At 27.3% G+C, this 17,050-nt stretch overlaps 1 protein-coding gene across 1 annotated transcript in view; it reads left to right on the top strand.

Moving 5' to 3' along the window:
• The window catches only part of LOC100208570 (PAT complex subunit CCDC47), a 44,987-nt gene that overhangs the window by 15,648 nt on the left and 12,289 nt on the right, over window positions 1–17,050 (top strand). The window contains exons 3-5 of the mRNA XM_065810367.1: window positions 1,497–1,541; window positions 7,232–7,297; window positions 7,472–7,599. Of these exons, the coding sequence (XP_065666439.1) occupies window positions 1,497–1,541; window positions 7,232–7,297; window positions 7,472–7,599 (239 nt within the window). The remainder of the gene's footprint in view (window positions 1–1,496; window positions 1,542–7,231; window positions 7,298–7,471; window positions 7,600–17,050) is intronic.

The following is a 17,050-nucleotide window of genomic DNA, read 5'->3' as shown; positions in this document are numbered from 1 at the left end:
TTTAAGTTTAGTGATGAAAACAGAATTTACAGTTTTTAAAACGCAAAAAATTTAAAGACTAGAAGCATTTCCAGATAGCGCAATTTGCGATCACTTAATTCGAGCCCTAGTACTTATATAATTAATTTAGTATAAGATATTTTAGTTAAATAGTATAAAACTTTGTATAAAAAATATTTGTTTGATATATATTTACATATAACAACCATTACTTATATAAAGTAATTTAATTTAACTATTGGTAGTAGCATATCAACATTAAGTCACAACTGATACAGTAGTTGTATCAGTTTTATTTCTAATGCCTTCCTTTTTATCATTAGAATTTTTTTCAGAGGTTGTAAACTAGTTTCTAGGTACGAAATACTAGATTAAAGATAAAGCATACCAAAAATCTCATATATAATTCCAATCAGAAATGATACCTCAGTAAAACGGCTTAAAAAAAAGTTAATGCTATAATATTAAAGAGAAAGTTTGCTAATATTTCTATATCAACAACAGCAACAAAATCATTAATTTTTTAATAAAATTTTTTTCTGTGAAATTATTACTATTATTTTGTTGTTATTTGATTTATTTTTTGAAATTTTGTTGGTTGTTTATTGCAGTTTGACTTATGTTTTTTATATAATAAGTTTTAAATTTAAGTGAAACAATATATCACAAACTTGCTTATAATTTTTCTGTGGACTCTGCATGGCTTATACTTTTAAAGTATTTTGTTGCAGATATATTATATCTATCAATGATAGAATAATGTACCACAAAGAATTATTTTATTACCTTGCAAATTAAAAAAGTAACTAACTTATTTGAGATTTTTCCCTTTATTAACTCCTCGTCTGTCTGTTAATCTGTTAACATCAAATCTTGCAATTAATTTTTGAGTCACTTCCTGATGATATATTCAACAATTAGTTTTGCAATAAGTCAATTGATTTTGTTAATTTTAATTAAGTTTATTTTTTATATAGGAAGAAGAAGAACAATTTTAAAAATAAGTATATTGTTTGTTCCTACTTATATGCGCGTTTAGCTTATTTGGATAAGGCGTTGACTTCATAAACGTAATGTCTGTGGTTCAAGACCTGCCTGCCGCTTCCTTTTTTTTTTCTTTTTTACACACCCAAACAGCCAAATGTTAATAAAATAAAATAGTAATATCAGAAAAAATTGATGCAAAATTTGTTTTTTAATAATATATAAAAAGCATTGGGTTTTAAAAATTCGTTTTTAATTTTGTTAAAAATTGTGTTGCATCTAGCCCAATCTTCTATAAATGTGTATGTGTGTATATATATATATATATATATATATATATATATATATATATATATATATATATATATATATATATATATATATATGTATATATATATATATATATATATATATATATATATATATATATATATATATATATATATATATATATATGCATACATACATATATATTTATATGTATATATATAATTTTTTTATTACTATTAAAGGACCAAGATGAATTTGATCCATACTCTGATGAAGAAGAATTTGAGGTATTATATGTGTGTATATATTAGGCGGGTTCAAAAAACAAAATTTTTTTATTATGCTTTCGAGGTAGAGTATAAAACTTGTCTCTATACATAAGTAACCTCTGTGCAAAATTTCAACACCCTAGTACAATGTCTTCTGTTCTGGCAATGGACTTGAAATTTTAAAAATTTAATAAAATATCAAATTTTTTATATATTTTTAGAAATATTTTTTAGGCGTCACAGCACTTCGCGGTAATGTGCAAAAGCTGCATGTGTGTATGATTAGTTACTGTACTGTACTAAATTTGACGCCCCACTTTTTTCTGTTCTGGTATAGAGCCTGAAATTACACCAAAATCGACAAGTCCACTGTTTTTTCATTACTTAACTAAAATTTACAAAACATAAACTTGAACTGCTATACACTTACATATAAATTATATAATAGCATACTATTATAAGAATTAAAAGTAAGTATATAAAATTAAGAGTACGAAAATGGTTGTTTTTAAAGGTCTAGAAAATGGTAGGTTTTGTACTGTCTCTTGTACCTAAATTCTGGCATGGCTTTTCTCGATTTTAGAATGGAGCAAATAAATCCGTCCCAGTTATTATGTCCACACACTTTCTTTGAGGCCTCTGTAATCAATTTTGATGTTCTTTCTGCAGCTTGTTTGTGGCTTGGGAACTTCTTAAAAGTCCTGAGTAACTTTGTTGGATGACCAGTCGATTAGATCAATGTAGTCATTCGCTTCAAAGTTTTTTTTCGGAATATAAAATTTTCTTGTCCCAACGTTTCCAACCATCACAATGGATTCTCGTGCTTTTATCACTCTTCGTATGCCGAGGGTTCTGGTATGTGTTCTCTTATCAGTTAGCATTGCAAGCAGAAGGTGCATACACTCTGAGAATAAACTCTACTATGATGCGTAAGTTATTTGATAGTCCTGCGGTGGAAACATGCAATCTTAATATCCTGTTGGCTGTTGTCAACCAGCGTGATATGTTTAGGGGGCCTGGATCTTGCTTAGCAAGACCTGGAGGACATATGCCTGATCCAATGGCGAGAACAATATCCCTCAAATAACTTTGATCCTTACTTAAATTTGGTATATTAACTGATGGCAAGGTACAGTTAACTGGCTCAAATGTTACCACTGGAAGCACCTCTATTGCCTTTAAAGTTTTCCAATGCAACCAGTGTAGGAAGCAGGTCCGGAGGTAGGAAAATCAAGGGATTCAAACAAGTGGCAAAGAGGCAATTCCTTGAAATGCAGTTGACAAACCATTGCATTGATCTCCCAATCTTCAATTCAAGACAACACAGTACCCCATTATGAACTCCATTATTTACAACCATTCCATCACACCCTATAACAAGAACATTGTTTAAACTTTTGCTCGCTTCTGCTGACTAGGCCTATGTTGTGTAAAACGCTTGTAGCTATGGCAGCTGTGGCTTGAAGCGATACCCCAAATCTTTGACTTACTAAAGCGGTGTTAGAAAGTTTCTTAGGCATTTGCGATAAGGATGAAGCTGGCTGTCTGGGATTATAGTCGAGTCATCAGGTTTAGGTACCTCATCCTTATCTATTGTCTCGTAATCTTTACAGAAATTTGATAATGATGAAGGCTTATCACCATTAGGCTGTGATAAGCAAAATGCATTAGATTTTGAATTATGAAGGAATTCTTTTGTCCTCCTTTCAGCAGGTGCTTGGAACTTTTTTGTTTCTTGCAAATCGAGCAATCCAATGCACATTAAGCGCTTTGTTCTCTGATCAGCAAGGAATATTTGTTTTTTGAAGGGGACCTCGGATTCTTTTGGGCAATGCAGTCTGTAAACATAGAACACTTACAAGCTGCTATATCAAAAAGAAACCATTATTCTTCTTTAAATTTCTTAACTTGTGCTTTAGTTGCCATGCTTTTCTCTATAAGTCAAAAAGTTACTGTCTTGAAAGATTAACAATATTAGAACAAAAGAAATCAGAAAAAGAATAGAAACAGCTGTTCTTATTCCATTTGAAATATATTCTTGGTTTTAAAATCACATTAAAGAAATTGACTTTAAAGAAAAATAAAATTATAGTAAAACAACAATGAATTTTGTGGGTAATTTTAGGCTCTTTGCCAGAACAGAACATATTATTCGTGGGGCCTGAAATTTTGTACAGTAATTAACCATACATAGGTGTATTTTTTAAACATAACACCACAAAGTGTTGTTATGTTTAAAAAATATTTTTTTAAGTATATAAATATATGGATATTTTAATAAATTTTTGAAATCTACATCCCTTGCCAGAACAGAAGACATTGTACTAAAGTGACAAAATATTGTACAGAAGTTACTTAGTTGTGTAGAGACAAGTTTTCCGCTCTACCCCAAAAGCATTATGAAAAATTTTGCTTTTTTGAGCCCCCCTAGTGTATATATGTATCTATGTGTGTGTGTATATTAGGGTGTTTCTGTATATATATGTGTATATATATACACACATATATATACAGATATAGGGTGTTTCTGTATATATATATATGTGTATATATATATATATATATATATATATATATATATATATATGTATGTATATATAACTACAAATGCATGTTTATATCATTAAGTTAATAAAGAACATCTCTAACGTCACACTCAATCAGCCTAGGGGTTTCCGTGCTTACATGGACTATTTTATAAACTGCCGCAAAGAGTGCTGCTAAATCGATTGAGGGTTTGGCATGGGGTAGCAATCTTTCTTTTTTATTAATCTTTCTTTTTTTCTTTTTTTTCCGAAAATGCAATACCTTAAAAGTTAGTAAAAACTAATAACAATTTATTATCTATATATTAAAAAACCTTTAATTCTTCAATTCCAACCCTGTATTTATTGACCAATTAGTTTTATTGCAAAATAAGCAAAAAGACAAAGGCTTTTGACATAGCAAAAACTTGCTTATACATATAAAAAAACTTCTTATAAAATCTGGCAAAGCGTGCTGGTATTTATCATAAGTTCTCGTTATATGGTGTATATAAAATATTTTTTTAGATTATTCTATCATTTTATCTAATTGTAGTATTTAAATTGTCATGGATAAATAACACTTTCCTTTATTTACATCTACAAGGTTCCATTCGTGCTCCAGTGTTGTTTCTCAACTATATTAATGTTCTTCCTGATAATCTTACCTCTAAAATGGTATGCATTAGATAAAAAATGGTATTCATTAGATAGAACCTTAAAGATGGCTGATGATACAATTTTACACTCCAGTTTTTAAAAAACCCATCACACAGCCAGTCTTAAATGTGAGCCAATCTCTTTAGTGACAATCACAGGCTTGCAATGGCTAGTGAATTTTAACCAAACAAAATAATCAGCACAATATTGTTGATATTCTTATATTAGTGGGAACACTAATGAATTTTTAATGAATGTTCTCTACTTTGTGTTTTCTTGGATTATCTTTCATTACCGATCGCTCATGAAAACTATTACTTTAATTGTGAATTTGTTATAAAAGAAGAGGTTAGTCTAACTTATAGATTATTTTAAAACAATACAGTGGAGAAAATAGAATTAGCCTCGCCATGTACTGATCCAATATTTTGTAAATCTGTAAGGAAGTTTGTGCGGTGCATCTTGTGTATCCACACATATAATTATTGTTACAAACAACACCTTTTTAGATTATAATATAGCATAATTAAAGTGTGGTACATTTGATAAAACCATAAAATGTATATTACTTGATATTTGCGGTAACAAATAGAATTAGCCTCATCAATAATTTTTTTCAGTTTACTTGTATATTTTGATCTGGTGATATGCATTTGTGACTTGGTTTTTTGTTATTATTTGTAAGTTAAACAAAGACTGTGAAATCAGTGTCATAAAGTTTTTGACATTTGGTTTTTGATACCTTAATTTGAAATGGGATGCGGTAAGCGTTTAACCAATGAAGAATTAGCAGTAATCAAAGCATACAAAGATATAGTCTTATCTTATCGGGAAATTGTAAAGAACATTAAAAGATCTCCAAAAGTGGTTAATAATTACTTCAAGATTGGCGTTAATTATGGAGCTTATAACGAAAGTGGTGGCAAATGTAAAATTGACAATCATACCAAACGAGTTATTGTACGTTGTGCTGCTGCTCAGCAAATGACTGCATCTCAAATTTGTCTTGATTTACAATTACCTGTATCTGTTCAACGTGTGAGACAAATCATACATGAAGATCCAAACACAGTTTGGAAAAAGCGTAAACCAAAACCAAAACTTACTGCTTGTCATAAAGAAGTTAGATTACAATTTGAAAAAGAACACGTCTTAGCAGGAAGAGTGATGTCAAGTTCTCTTCAGTGATGAAAAAAAGTTCAATCTAGATGGTCCTGATGGCTATCAATATTACTGGCATGATCTTCGAAAAGAGAAAGAAACTCGGATGAGTCGTAACTTTGGTGGTGGAACTGTTATGATTTTGGGGGCTTTTTCCTTTTTTGGAAAACTTCCACTGGCATGGATTTCAACAAAAATGAATTCACAGGACTACATTGACTAATTAGAAATAAGTTTGCTTGAACATGGTGAGGAATTGATGGATAAAAATTTCACTTTTCAACAGGATAATGATGCTATCCATAACTCAAAGCTTACAAAAGCTTGGTTTAGAGAAAAAAATATTCACGTAATGGAATGACCCGCATCTAGCCCAGATCTTAACCCAATTGAAAATCTATGGGGAATACTTTCTAGAAAGGTTTATGAAAATGGTAAGCAATTTGGATACACCTTGGAACTGAAAACTCGTATCAGAGAAGCTAGGAATAAAATATCTATAGAAACTATCCAAAATCTTGTGACTAGTATGTCAAGTCGCATATTTGAAGTCATTAAAAATTAAGGAAGCGATACTAAATATTAAATGAGCGTAAAAACAAAATATTTTCTGTATTTTCTTGTATATAACGTAAATGAGGCTAATTCTATTTTCTCCACAAATTGAATACTTTTAATTTTTTTTCCATTTGTAATTAATTAAACATACTAATTTATAAATTTTTTAGTTGTAATGGAAGATAATAAGAAATAAAGTAGACTTTATAATTGTTTCACTGCCATTTTTGTTAAATTAGAACAAGAAATAAAAGTGATGCTAATTCCATTTTCTCCGCTGTATAAGTATTTTGGAGTTTATCCAAATATTCTTTTGTCTAAAAGCTATTTAAAACAAATCTTATTCAACATTTTTGTTTGTTTTTTCTAAATAATTTTTTCACATATTTAAAAAAATTTCTCTAAATAATTAGAAAAAATTCTAAATTTTTTCTAAATAATTAGAAAAAATTTTTCTAAATAATTTTTCCACATATTTAAGAAATTTTTTCAAATATTTATGTAATATTTAATCCAATTTTAAAATAAAAATAATAATAATTATATTTTAATGTATGTACAAAGGATGAAAATAGGTGTCGAACATCGACGTTCCCTGGACCCATTTTAAGAGCTGTCTGAGAGGGGCAACAAATGATGGTTCATTTTTTCTGAAAAAATAAATAATAGCTGATTGCCCCCTCTAACAGAACTTGGAAATAGTCTAGAGGGCATCATGGTCCATCGTCTTTTACAAACCCTGGTGTGTTAAATAAAAACATACGTTTTGCTGTTTGTTAATTTAATGTTTTTTTTTTTTCAAAGGGTTATAATAAAGATAAAAGCAATAAGCCAAAGACACAAAACACAGGTGGATTAAAAATCACAAAGGTACATATAGTTTTATGGTGCACCAGTCAAGATTAAACATTTCGAATACTTCAGTTTAATGTTAAAAATTAACAATTTTAGTATATGTACAATATTTAAAAAAAAAATTTGTTTCTTAACAATTTAACAATATTTAACAAATAATAAGAAAAACATATTTAATTGCCATTTTAGGTTCCAGTCCATTTACGCAGTGGCTGGCAAGCATTTTATTTTGAAATTTTAACAATGATTGGAATTATTGTATATGCTGCTAATTTTTACACTGGCAAAACAAAAAATTCTAAACTAGCAACTGCTTGGTAAATATTTAGTTATGATGTTGGTGATGATGATTCTATAAAAACTGTATAGAAACACTACAAATTTGTATAGAAACTCGACTCAGTATAGAAATACTACATAAATGTATAGAAATCTGACACATTATGTATAGAAAAGCTACATCCCAATGTAGATTTTCTATAAAGAGGTTTTTTTTGTTAAATTGTGGTTCGCGATTTATATTGATTTAGTTCAACCATTAAAATAGAAAAGTGCTATGTATGGTGTTATAAATATTTTTTTTTTTTGGAAAAACTCTTTAAGTTTTTTTTATTTTTTATTAGCTTTTTATTTAAATAATGCATTCATTTCTATTATTCAACATCTAAGAGTTGTATTGAAACTATTTATAGATATTATTATCAATAAATAGTTTAAATATATTTAATACATATATCTTGTATATGTGCATAATATATTAGGTACATATATTTAGTGTGTGTATATATATATATATATATATATATATATATATATATATATATATATATATATGTATATATACACACATATTTTACACACAAGTCTGAATGAAAAGATGAAATCATAGTTTCATCATCATACAGTTTTTAATTTTATTTATTGATCTTCAGTATTAATCCATCAATGATAAAGTTTTCCAGTTTTGATAATTTTCTTTTTAATAAACAACTGCAGATAGATGTAAAAAAGAAACAACTAGTTTCCTTTTTATATCTAAATTAAATTGAAAGTTGACTCAAAGCAAATGATTATCAAATAATTTGTTTTAAAGTGTAATTTGTATTTGTAATCAAGGAAAATTGAAGCTTGGTGCGTACATGGCCTACAAGTCTACCCTCATGGCATTGCAGCCATTTCAAAATTGTTTTTTAAAGTTACAAGGATTAAGAAACCCTTGTGTACTGAGCTCCATGACTTTATATTTAATTATGTGTATATATATATATATATATATATATATATATATATATATATATATATATATATATATATATATATATATATATATATATATATATATATACACACATAATCAAATAATAACCTTTTTTATTCTGTCTAAAATCTACTTTTGCGCATTAAAAGTTATACATATTTAAATATTATTTATTGTTTTATATATTGTTTTGTTTTTTTATTCATTTATGTATATTTATATAAATAAATATATACATATATATGTATAAATATATATATATATATATATATATATATATATATATATATATATATATAGTTCTATAGTTTGTTGGCTTTAGGAAGAGCGGAAGGAAAAAAGTGATTCTTACGCCAACACATACGTCACTTTTAATTACTTTTGACTTTCGTCCAACATTTCCGTGTTGGACGAAAGTAAAAACCATTAATTTAATTACAAATTAATCGTTTTTTAAAAAAACCACAAAAACGCAAATTTAATTGACCAGAATGTTTTTAAAAACATTTTGAATGTTTTTATAACATTTTGAATGTTTTTAACAATATAAACAATGTTTTTATTTTTATTTTTTTTAATAAAATGTTTTTATTTTTATTTTTTTTAATAAAATGTTTTTATTTTTATTTTTTTTACTGTAAATCATGCGCCGAGTGTTGCTACATCGACTATCTTATAGCCTGACTCGCAAGGGAGTGCTGCTACATCGACTGACAAATAGCCTGACTCGCAAGGGAGTGCTGCTACATCGACTGACAAATAGCCTGACTCGCAAGGGAGTGCTGCTACATCGACTGACAAATAGCCTGACCCGCAAGGGAGTGCTACTACATCGACTGAGGGTTTGGTTGGGGCAGGCAGTCTATCATTAAAAAAAAAAAATTCCGGTCTTGCATTTTAATTTTTACTTTTTGTCAACAAAATATCGAAAAAACTTTCGGACAACATCTAAGGGTTCTATATATATATATATATATATATATATATATATATATATATATATATATATATATATATATATATATATATATATATATATATATATATATATATATATATAATATATGTATATATCATCAATTTTAATTTTACACAAATTTTTGTCAATAATGACTCTTCAAAAAAAAATCTGTTTCTGAAGGATCTTATGGAAAAAGCGTCTTAAATAGAAATTAGTGAGTTATTTTTACTTATTTATTATTGCTCTGTTCCTTTAAGAGCATTCACCATTTTATTTTATAGTAAACAATAATTATTGTTGTGTGTGTATATATATATATATATATATATATATATATATATATATATATATATATATATATATATATATATATATATATATATATATATATATATATATACATATACAGTACTGTGCAAAAGAAAGTAGCACCTAAGAAATTTAAAAAAAAATGTTTATTTAAATAAATATAAGTAAATAATATTGAGTTCTTTATTAAATTAAACTAAGAACTTGTTTTAAATAAAGCTATATTTATTTATTTTAGTTATAAAATAATTTTATATTTAAATTATATTATTTTCTTAATAATATAATTTCAGTACTAATAAAATCCCAAAGATATCAATAAATGACAGAAATCGCATCATTATTTTACATGAAGAGGGCTATAGTCAAGTTAAAATACCAAAACGTGTGAATTGTTTGTGAGCCTTAGTTCAAAAAATAGTTAAAAAGTATAATGAAACTATTGATGTAGTGGATAAAAAGAATTCTGGATGTCCCAAGAAATTAGGCCTTTGTGATGAACAGTTTTTAAATATAACAGCGCTATGAAATCACAAGAAAGTAAGTGCATAACTTGTTCAAGATCTTAAAAGAGCTAGTGGAACTTTAGTACATGCATCTACTGTGCAATGATCTTTAATAAAATCTGGATTAAAAGGCTGTGTACCTATTAAAAAACCTTTACTACGCAAAGCTAATAAAGAAAAAAGATTAAAGTTTGCCAGAGAGCACAAAGAGGTGGAGAGAATATTAAAGTTTGGGGTTTTATTTCAATAAAAGGGGTAGGTGATATTAGAATAACAGAAAAGCTTACAGGTAAAAAGTATAAAAATATTTTATATAATCATACTGTGCCTTCTGGACGACAACTGATTGGGGATTATTTTATCCTACAACAGGATAACGATTCCAAACATACTTGCAAATTAGTTAAAAAATAATTTGTCAAATCTGGAAGAGGAGGGAGTGCTTCAAACCATGCCTTGGCCTCCTCAGATCCCTGATTCAACCCTCGGAATTAGGAAAAATGAGGTCGGCAATAATTTATTTGATACAAAGGTGTGACCATAAAACATAGAAAGGAGTTCGGCAATTTTTTGCTGACCTCAAACACATTTAGGTCGGCATTGCCGAATGCCGACCCTAATTCTGAGGGTTGATGATTTAAATATAATCAAACATGTTTGGGACTACTTAGACAGAATGAAGATGGAAAGGTTGCCAAAGAGTGTAAATGAGCTTTGGAATGTTCTAAAAAAAGAATGGTATAATATCCTCATCACATTCATTGAAAATCTGTTCAAAAGTATAAATAAAAGACTCCGAGATGTTATTGTAAATAAAGGTGGTCACACTAAATATTAATTAAGTCTCTATGTATAATTATAAATTTAAATGTTTTTAAAAAAAACTTGTATAACATTACACAATTTAATAAAAATATGTTTGTACCTATATTTTTGTTTTAATTTCATTTTGTTTGACATTTTATCTTGAATATATTAAAATTCTCTTAGGTGCTACTTTCTTTTGCACAGTACTGTGTGTGTACATTTACACAAGAGAACGCAGTAAAAAATTTTATTTTTACAGATTTGATGCTTTATTCTCCTCCGTAAAAGCCGGATGTCTGGCACCCCTATATATATATGTAAATTTATATGCAGGGATACAAAGTCTCAAGTGGAATCCGGTTTTATATCTCCTTTCCTTACAAAAAATTTTTTGTTACATTAGAAAAAGTTTAAAATTTAATGATGTCAGCAGTTGAATGGCTTCTTTCTTGCTTACATAAAGATGTAAAAAACGGAGTCTAAAATTTAGTTTTCATTAACTGCCTGTTATCTAAATTAATTCTGCCATGTAAAGGTGAACATTGGAACCACTGTATTTCAAGAGGTTTGTTCACTTTTTGATCAAATTTAACATGGCAGAATTAATTTAGATAATGGGCAGTTTGTGAAAACTAAATTTTGGATTCCGTAAAAATTTTTGTATAGTTTTTACGAGCTGATGATGCTGGTAACCATAATCCAGCGAAAATTTCTAATAATAAATTTTAAATTGTTTTAAGAGAATTCATATTAATTGATATTTTCTTACTAATATAACATATACTCTTATAAACTATGTCAACACTATATATATATATATATATATATATATATATATATATATATATATATATATATATATATATATATATATATATATATATATATATATATATATGTATTTATATATAATTTAGGGTGGAGTGATTTTCATAATTTTTTGGAAATTCGACTTTAGTAACCTGGGAGCAAGTTTAACAGGGTAAAATATGAGCTCGTGAAAAATTTCAGCTATCCAAAATAAAAAATGGCACGCTAAATCGACTTTGAAAAAATGTAAAGAAAAGCAATTTTTCTTAATTTTCACGTTTTTCTGCAATTTACATAATCAATTAATAAAAAAATCAAACTACTCAAAAGTTTATTTTTTCAAATAAATATATTCATTATGAATTGTTCAAATAAATTAATAATAAATTTTAAAAGTTTTATTTAATATAATGGTATATAAGCAATATAGTCGTTTAGACATTTGCTGTATTTTTAGCTAGTGTTTTACCCAATTTTAACACACATCAATTATATAAAATACAAGTTTTAAAAACGAACTTTTAATTACTTATATAACTAAACTGTATATACAAAGATTAGTTATGTAAGTCATTTTTAGTTTTTTAAAGTATGATTAGTTGAAGAATTTATATATTTATATGCTAAAGGATTTAGATAATTACAGTTATATAAGTCTTGAAAGTGCTTAAGGGTGCTTAAGGTAAAGAATTAATAATTATCAGATATGAATAAAGGATAAATAAATGCATTGGTTCTAAATTCTAAACACACTTTTATAATTACACACTCCTCGCATTCAAGAAAGCAAAAGCAAGTACATTCGTATAAAGATGTTTTATTAACATTAATTGCATAACAAATTTATTTATTAAATAACCACAAAGTTGTTTTTAGTTTCAAAATATAGTTGAATTTCCCTGGATTTTAGTTTAGTCAAAATATATTTATAATGAGCTTCCCTACCATATACTTGGTGACTAGCCTCTGTAACTAATTTGAAAGCGCGTTCTATGCTCTGCGCATGAGAAGGAAATTCAGGTAAGTTCAGAACTTCTTTAGTTGCAATTAGTGCATCAATTTTGTTGCTATTCAACCGTATTGTTGATGTCGGTTCACTGCTTTTCTTAAAGTCAATTAATTCTGTCCAAGAAGTTGCTTGAAAGTTTATGTCAATATTAGCAATATTTGTAACACGGCATTCTTTATCTTTACTTGACCTGAGTTTTTTAATGACAAGTAATGCTTATTCTCCTATGTTAGAATCTTTATCTTTAAGCATACAATATAAAAAGTTCTCAGACAATAGACAATAGATTGTTTTTTTTAGATTTTAAAATAAATATTTTGTATTTCCTCATCTTGCTTTCTTATCTGTTCTGTCATTTAAAAAAATATACTTTGAGAATCCATAAATTTATTAGTCCTTTTGATAAGAAACCAAATATATGCATACACTTGTACAATAAAATTCACAAGCCTAACATGATCATGACTTGGTGCTTCAGTACAAGTATACAAAAGTATGACTTGAATGGCTAAAGTCAACCATCGTGCATTATATAGTGGACCAATTCTTCTTCTAAAAATTATGGAATTGACAAATCCTTTAAAAATTCCAAGATAATATTCAAATAAAAGTCTTTTATTGTGGCTTAAATCATTAATTACTTCAATGGGAATATTTAGTATCTCCACTGGAGTATCAATTTTGATAAACTTCATTTGCGGTTAAGAAATCTGTAGAAACTTGCTTTCCTATAGGTCCTGAAAATTTATTTGTATTATCAAGAAGAATGGCTTGTGCTGAATTTAAACTATCATACTCTTTCATAACATTATATACAATTTCACTTTGAAGCAAATCAGTTGCACCATTTGATGGGCGATTTTTATGAGAGAAATATGATTTTTTATAACTATTCATTTTTTATAACTATTTTTATTTTAGTAAAAGTATATGGCTGATGATTGCCGAATGGCATGAAACTTCAAGTTCCATTATAAAGTTGTATTTTCTCATTTAAAATATTTTAATATTATTATTTGATCTATTTTTTTCAAAAAGATATTGATCACTCTTAAACAGACAAGAGTTATATTTCCAGCAGTATACAACATTTATCAATAAATAAATATATATATATATATATATTTATATATATATATATATATATATATATATAAAGATAATTTATATACATATATATATATATATATATATATATATATATATATATATATATATATATATATATATATATATATATATATAAAGATAATTTCTATTTACTCCAGGGTTACTATAGTTCGGATTCCAAAATCACTCCACCTATATATATATATATATATATATATATATATATATATATATATATATATATATATATATATATATATATATATATATATATATATATATATATATATTTATATTTATATATATATATGTATGTATATATATATATATATATATATATATATATATATATGTATATATATATATATATATATATATATGTATATATATATATATATATATATATATATATATATATATATATATATATATATATTATATATATATATATAATTAACAACAACTCTTGCGTTTTGACCCACAGACAATTTTATTTGTTAATGTCAAGAAAAGGTTTTATCGAATTTTTTTGTTTATAGAAAATAGATAATATATATAGATATGTAAATACGATACTTAAGTAAATTTAAAATTGTAAATGTGAAAGATAATTTGTATAAAATTATATACATCTATGTCTTATTTTGAAAAAGTTTTACTTTTATTTTGAAGTTTGAAATTTTTAAATTTATTTTCAATATATTGTTACTGTTTTTATTTTATTTTAGTTTCAATAAATGTAAGAAAAATCTTAAATAATCAAATTTAAGATTTTTCTTACATTAATATTCCTTTTTTACATCTACTATGGTGGAAAAAGCATTTAAAATTGAATTTGATAAAATATTTTCATGTCTAACTTAGTGACATAAATGGTTTTTAGTTTAAGGGCGTATTTTAAATTTAATCAAGAATTATTGAAAATTTGCTTGAAATACCAAGTGATTTGACATGAAAACTAATTTCTTAATTAAAAAAATTTAACAGGAATATTTAAAATTCCAACTGTTAACCAAATTTCTGTAGCATACTGAGGATACCCTAAAAATTTCAGGCAAAAATCATTAGCCAATATAAAGGTATTACTTTTAATAGTTATTACTAAAATTAAATATTGCCAAAAACACTTTTAAATATTTTTTTTTTTTTTAAAGGCTCTGTTAATAGCATTTTAACAGCATTTAACGTTGTCTCCAAATGGTCTAAATCTTTAATTAATGACTTGTTTAAGAACAACTGCCTTGGTTAACATTTGTTTTCACCAATATTGAATAATGCTTGAGGAACCTCCAAAGAATTTGCTGGTAGCACAGCTGGTTGCTTCTAACATGTTTTAACATACAATATCATCATTTTATACCATACAACGTCACAAGTTGTCGTCATCAGCCAAGATAGATCTCGAGACAAAAATATTTGCTGGCCTGTCTTTGCTGCTAAGAAAGCACACATTGAAATGGTTTATGGTACTTTTTTTAGCTTGCTTTTTTTTTTTTGGGCACCTAAACAAACTCGGGTGCCATAACAATACACCACTCGACCCCTTTTCTATGGAGAAACCAATATCCTAACAACATTAATGGTAGCATTACTCCATGCAGACTACCTTACTTGACACTATGCAGTTCTTAAGTGTTGTTCTTCATGTGTACTTTAAACTTTAGACCCTTGGTGACCTAAGTGCTCCAAAAACTCTTATTCGTCTAGGAAAAAAACTAGACGAATAAGAGTTTTTGGAGCACTTAGGAACGAAAGAAAAATGATAAGACTTAATCGAATGATGAGTAACATGATAATGAATATTAGTAGTAATTTTAAAGATGTTACCAAATACACTGTAAGAAAAAAGCTTATGGAGAAGACCATCATGCCAAACTTTATCAAAAGCTTCAGAAATATCAAGAAAAATAGCCTTCACCTCTCCACCTTTATCTCATCCACGATAATATCTATTTGTTATTACAGTTAACAAATCAACTGTAGAACAAAAAGATCAAAATCCATATTGATGATCAGAAAGTAAGTTATTAGATTCAAGATGAGAGATTAAGTGTTTGTTAACTAAAGATTCAAAAACCTTGCTTATGATAGGAAGTAGACTAATGGGACAATAGTTGGGTGTGTCAGATCGCTTTCCAGAATTTTTGAAAATAGAGATGACAGATGCTTACCAGCAGGCTGGAAAACAAGACTGATAAGCACTTGTAAAATAATTTTGAAAGTATAGACAGCACCACCAGAGAACACTGCAAGACTATAACAGGTATTTTGTCCAGGCCACAAGCTGTAGAAGAGTCTAAACAGGAAATTACTAATGATACAGAGGCAGGAGTGATATGAATGTCAAGCATGGATCAACCTATTTGACGGCTATATTAGGTAGAACGCAACTAGTGGAATCAAGAGATGATATTAGTGAAAAGTTCTTAGCAAACAATTCAGCCTTGTCTTTAGGTGAGGTTACTAAGTCTGAACCATACAAGAGAGATGGAATAACAGATTTCCCCTTATTATTGATACGGAGCAAAATCTTTTTGCAATGGTTTGTTGCAATAGTAAACAGGCGTTTTCTGGATAATTGTTTTGCTGATAGATATGAACGTAGCGGTTTCAATTGAAAATTGTAGCAGCACAATGTATGGAAAACCATCAAGAATAGTGAGGCTTGACTTCGAATCATTGAGAGAGAATTAAAGATTTCAGCTACGATTTTCATCGTGAAGAAAATCAAAGACCCAAGGGTCATCGTGGAGAAAATCACGGAAAGAGTCCCAATCAGCTTTAAGGTAATTGTAAGAGCTACAATGATAGGGGGATTCTGATGAAGAAGAAGAATGAGATAATAGTTTTAGAGAGATCAAACCCTGATAAGAACCACCTATGGGTGACTAGAAGTGTGATCAGAAGCATCTTAGGATCAGAACCAAAACATAAGTCGAGTAGAGAAGGTAAATGATTCAGGTTGTCTGGAAAGCGAGTTGGGAAAATTGACTATTTG

The sequence above is a fragment of the Hydra vulgaris genome, chromosome 11 (assembly GCF_038396675.1).
Source record: "Hydra vulgaris chromosome 11, alternate assembly HydraT2T_AEP".
NCBI lineage: Eukaryota > Metazoa > Cnidaria > Hydrozoa > Anthoathecata > Hydridae > Hydra > Hydra vulgaris.
The sequence above is the reverse complement of the archived record's forward strand: the minus strand, read 5'-3'. Positions and strand labels throughout refer to the sequence as shown.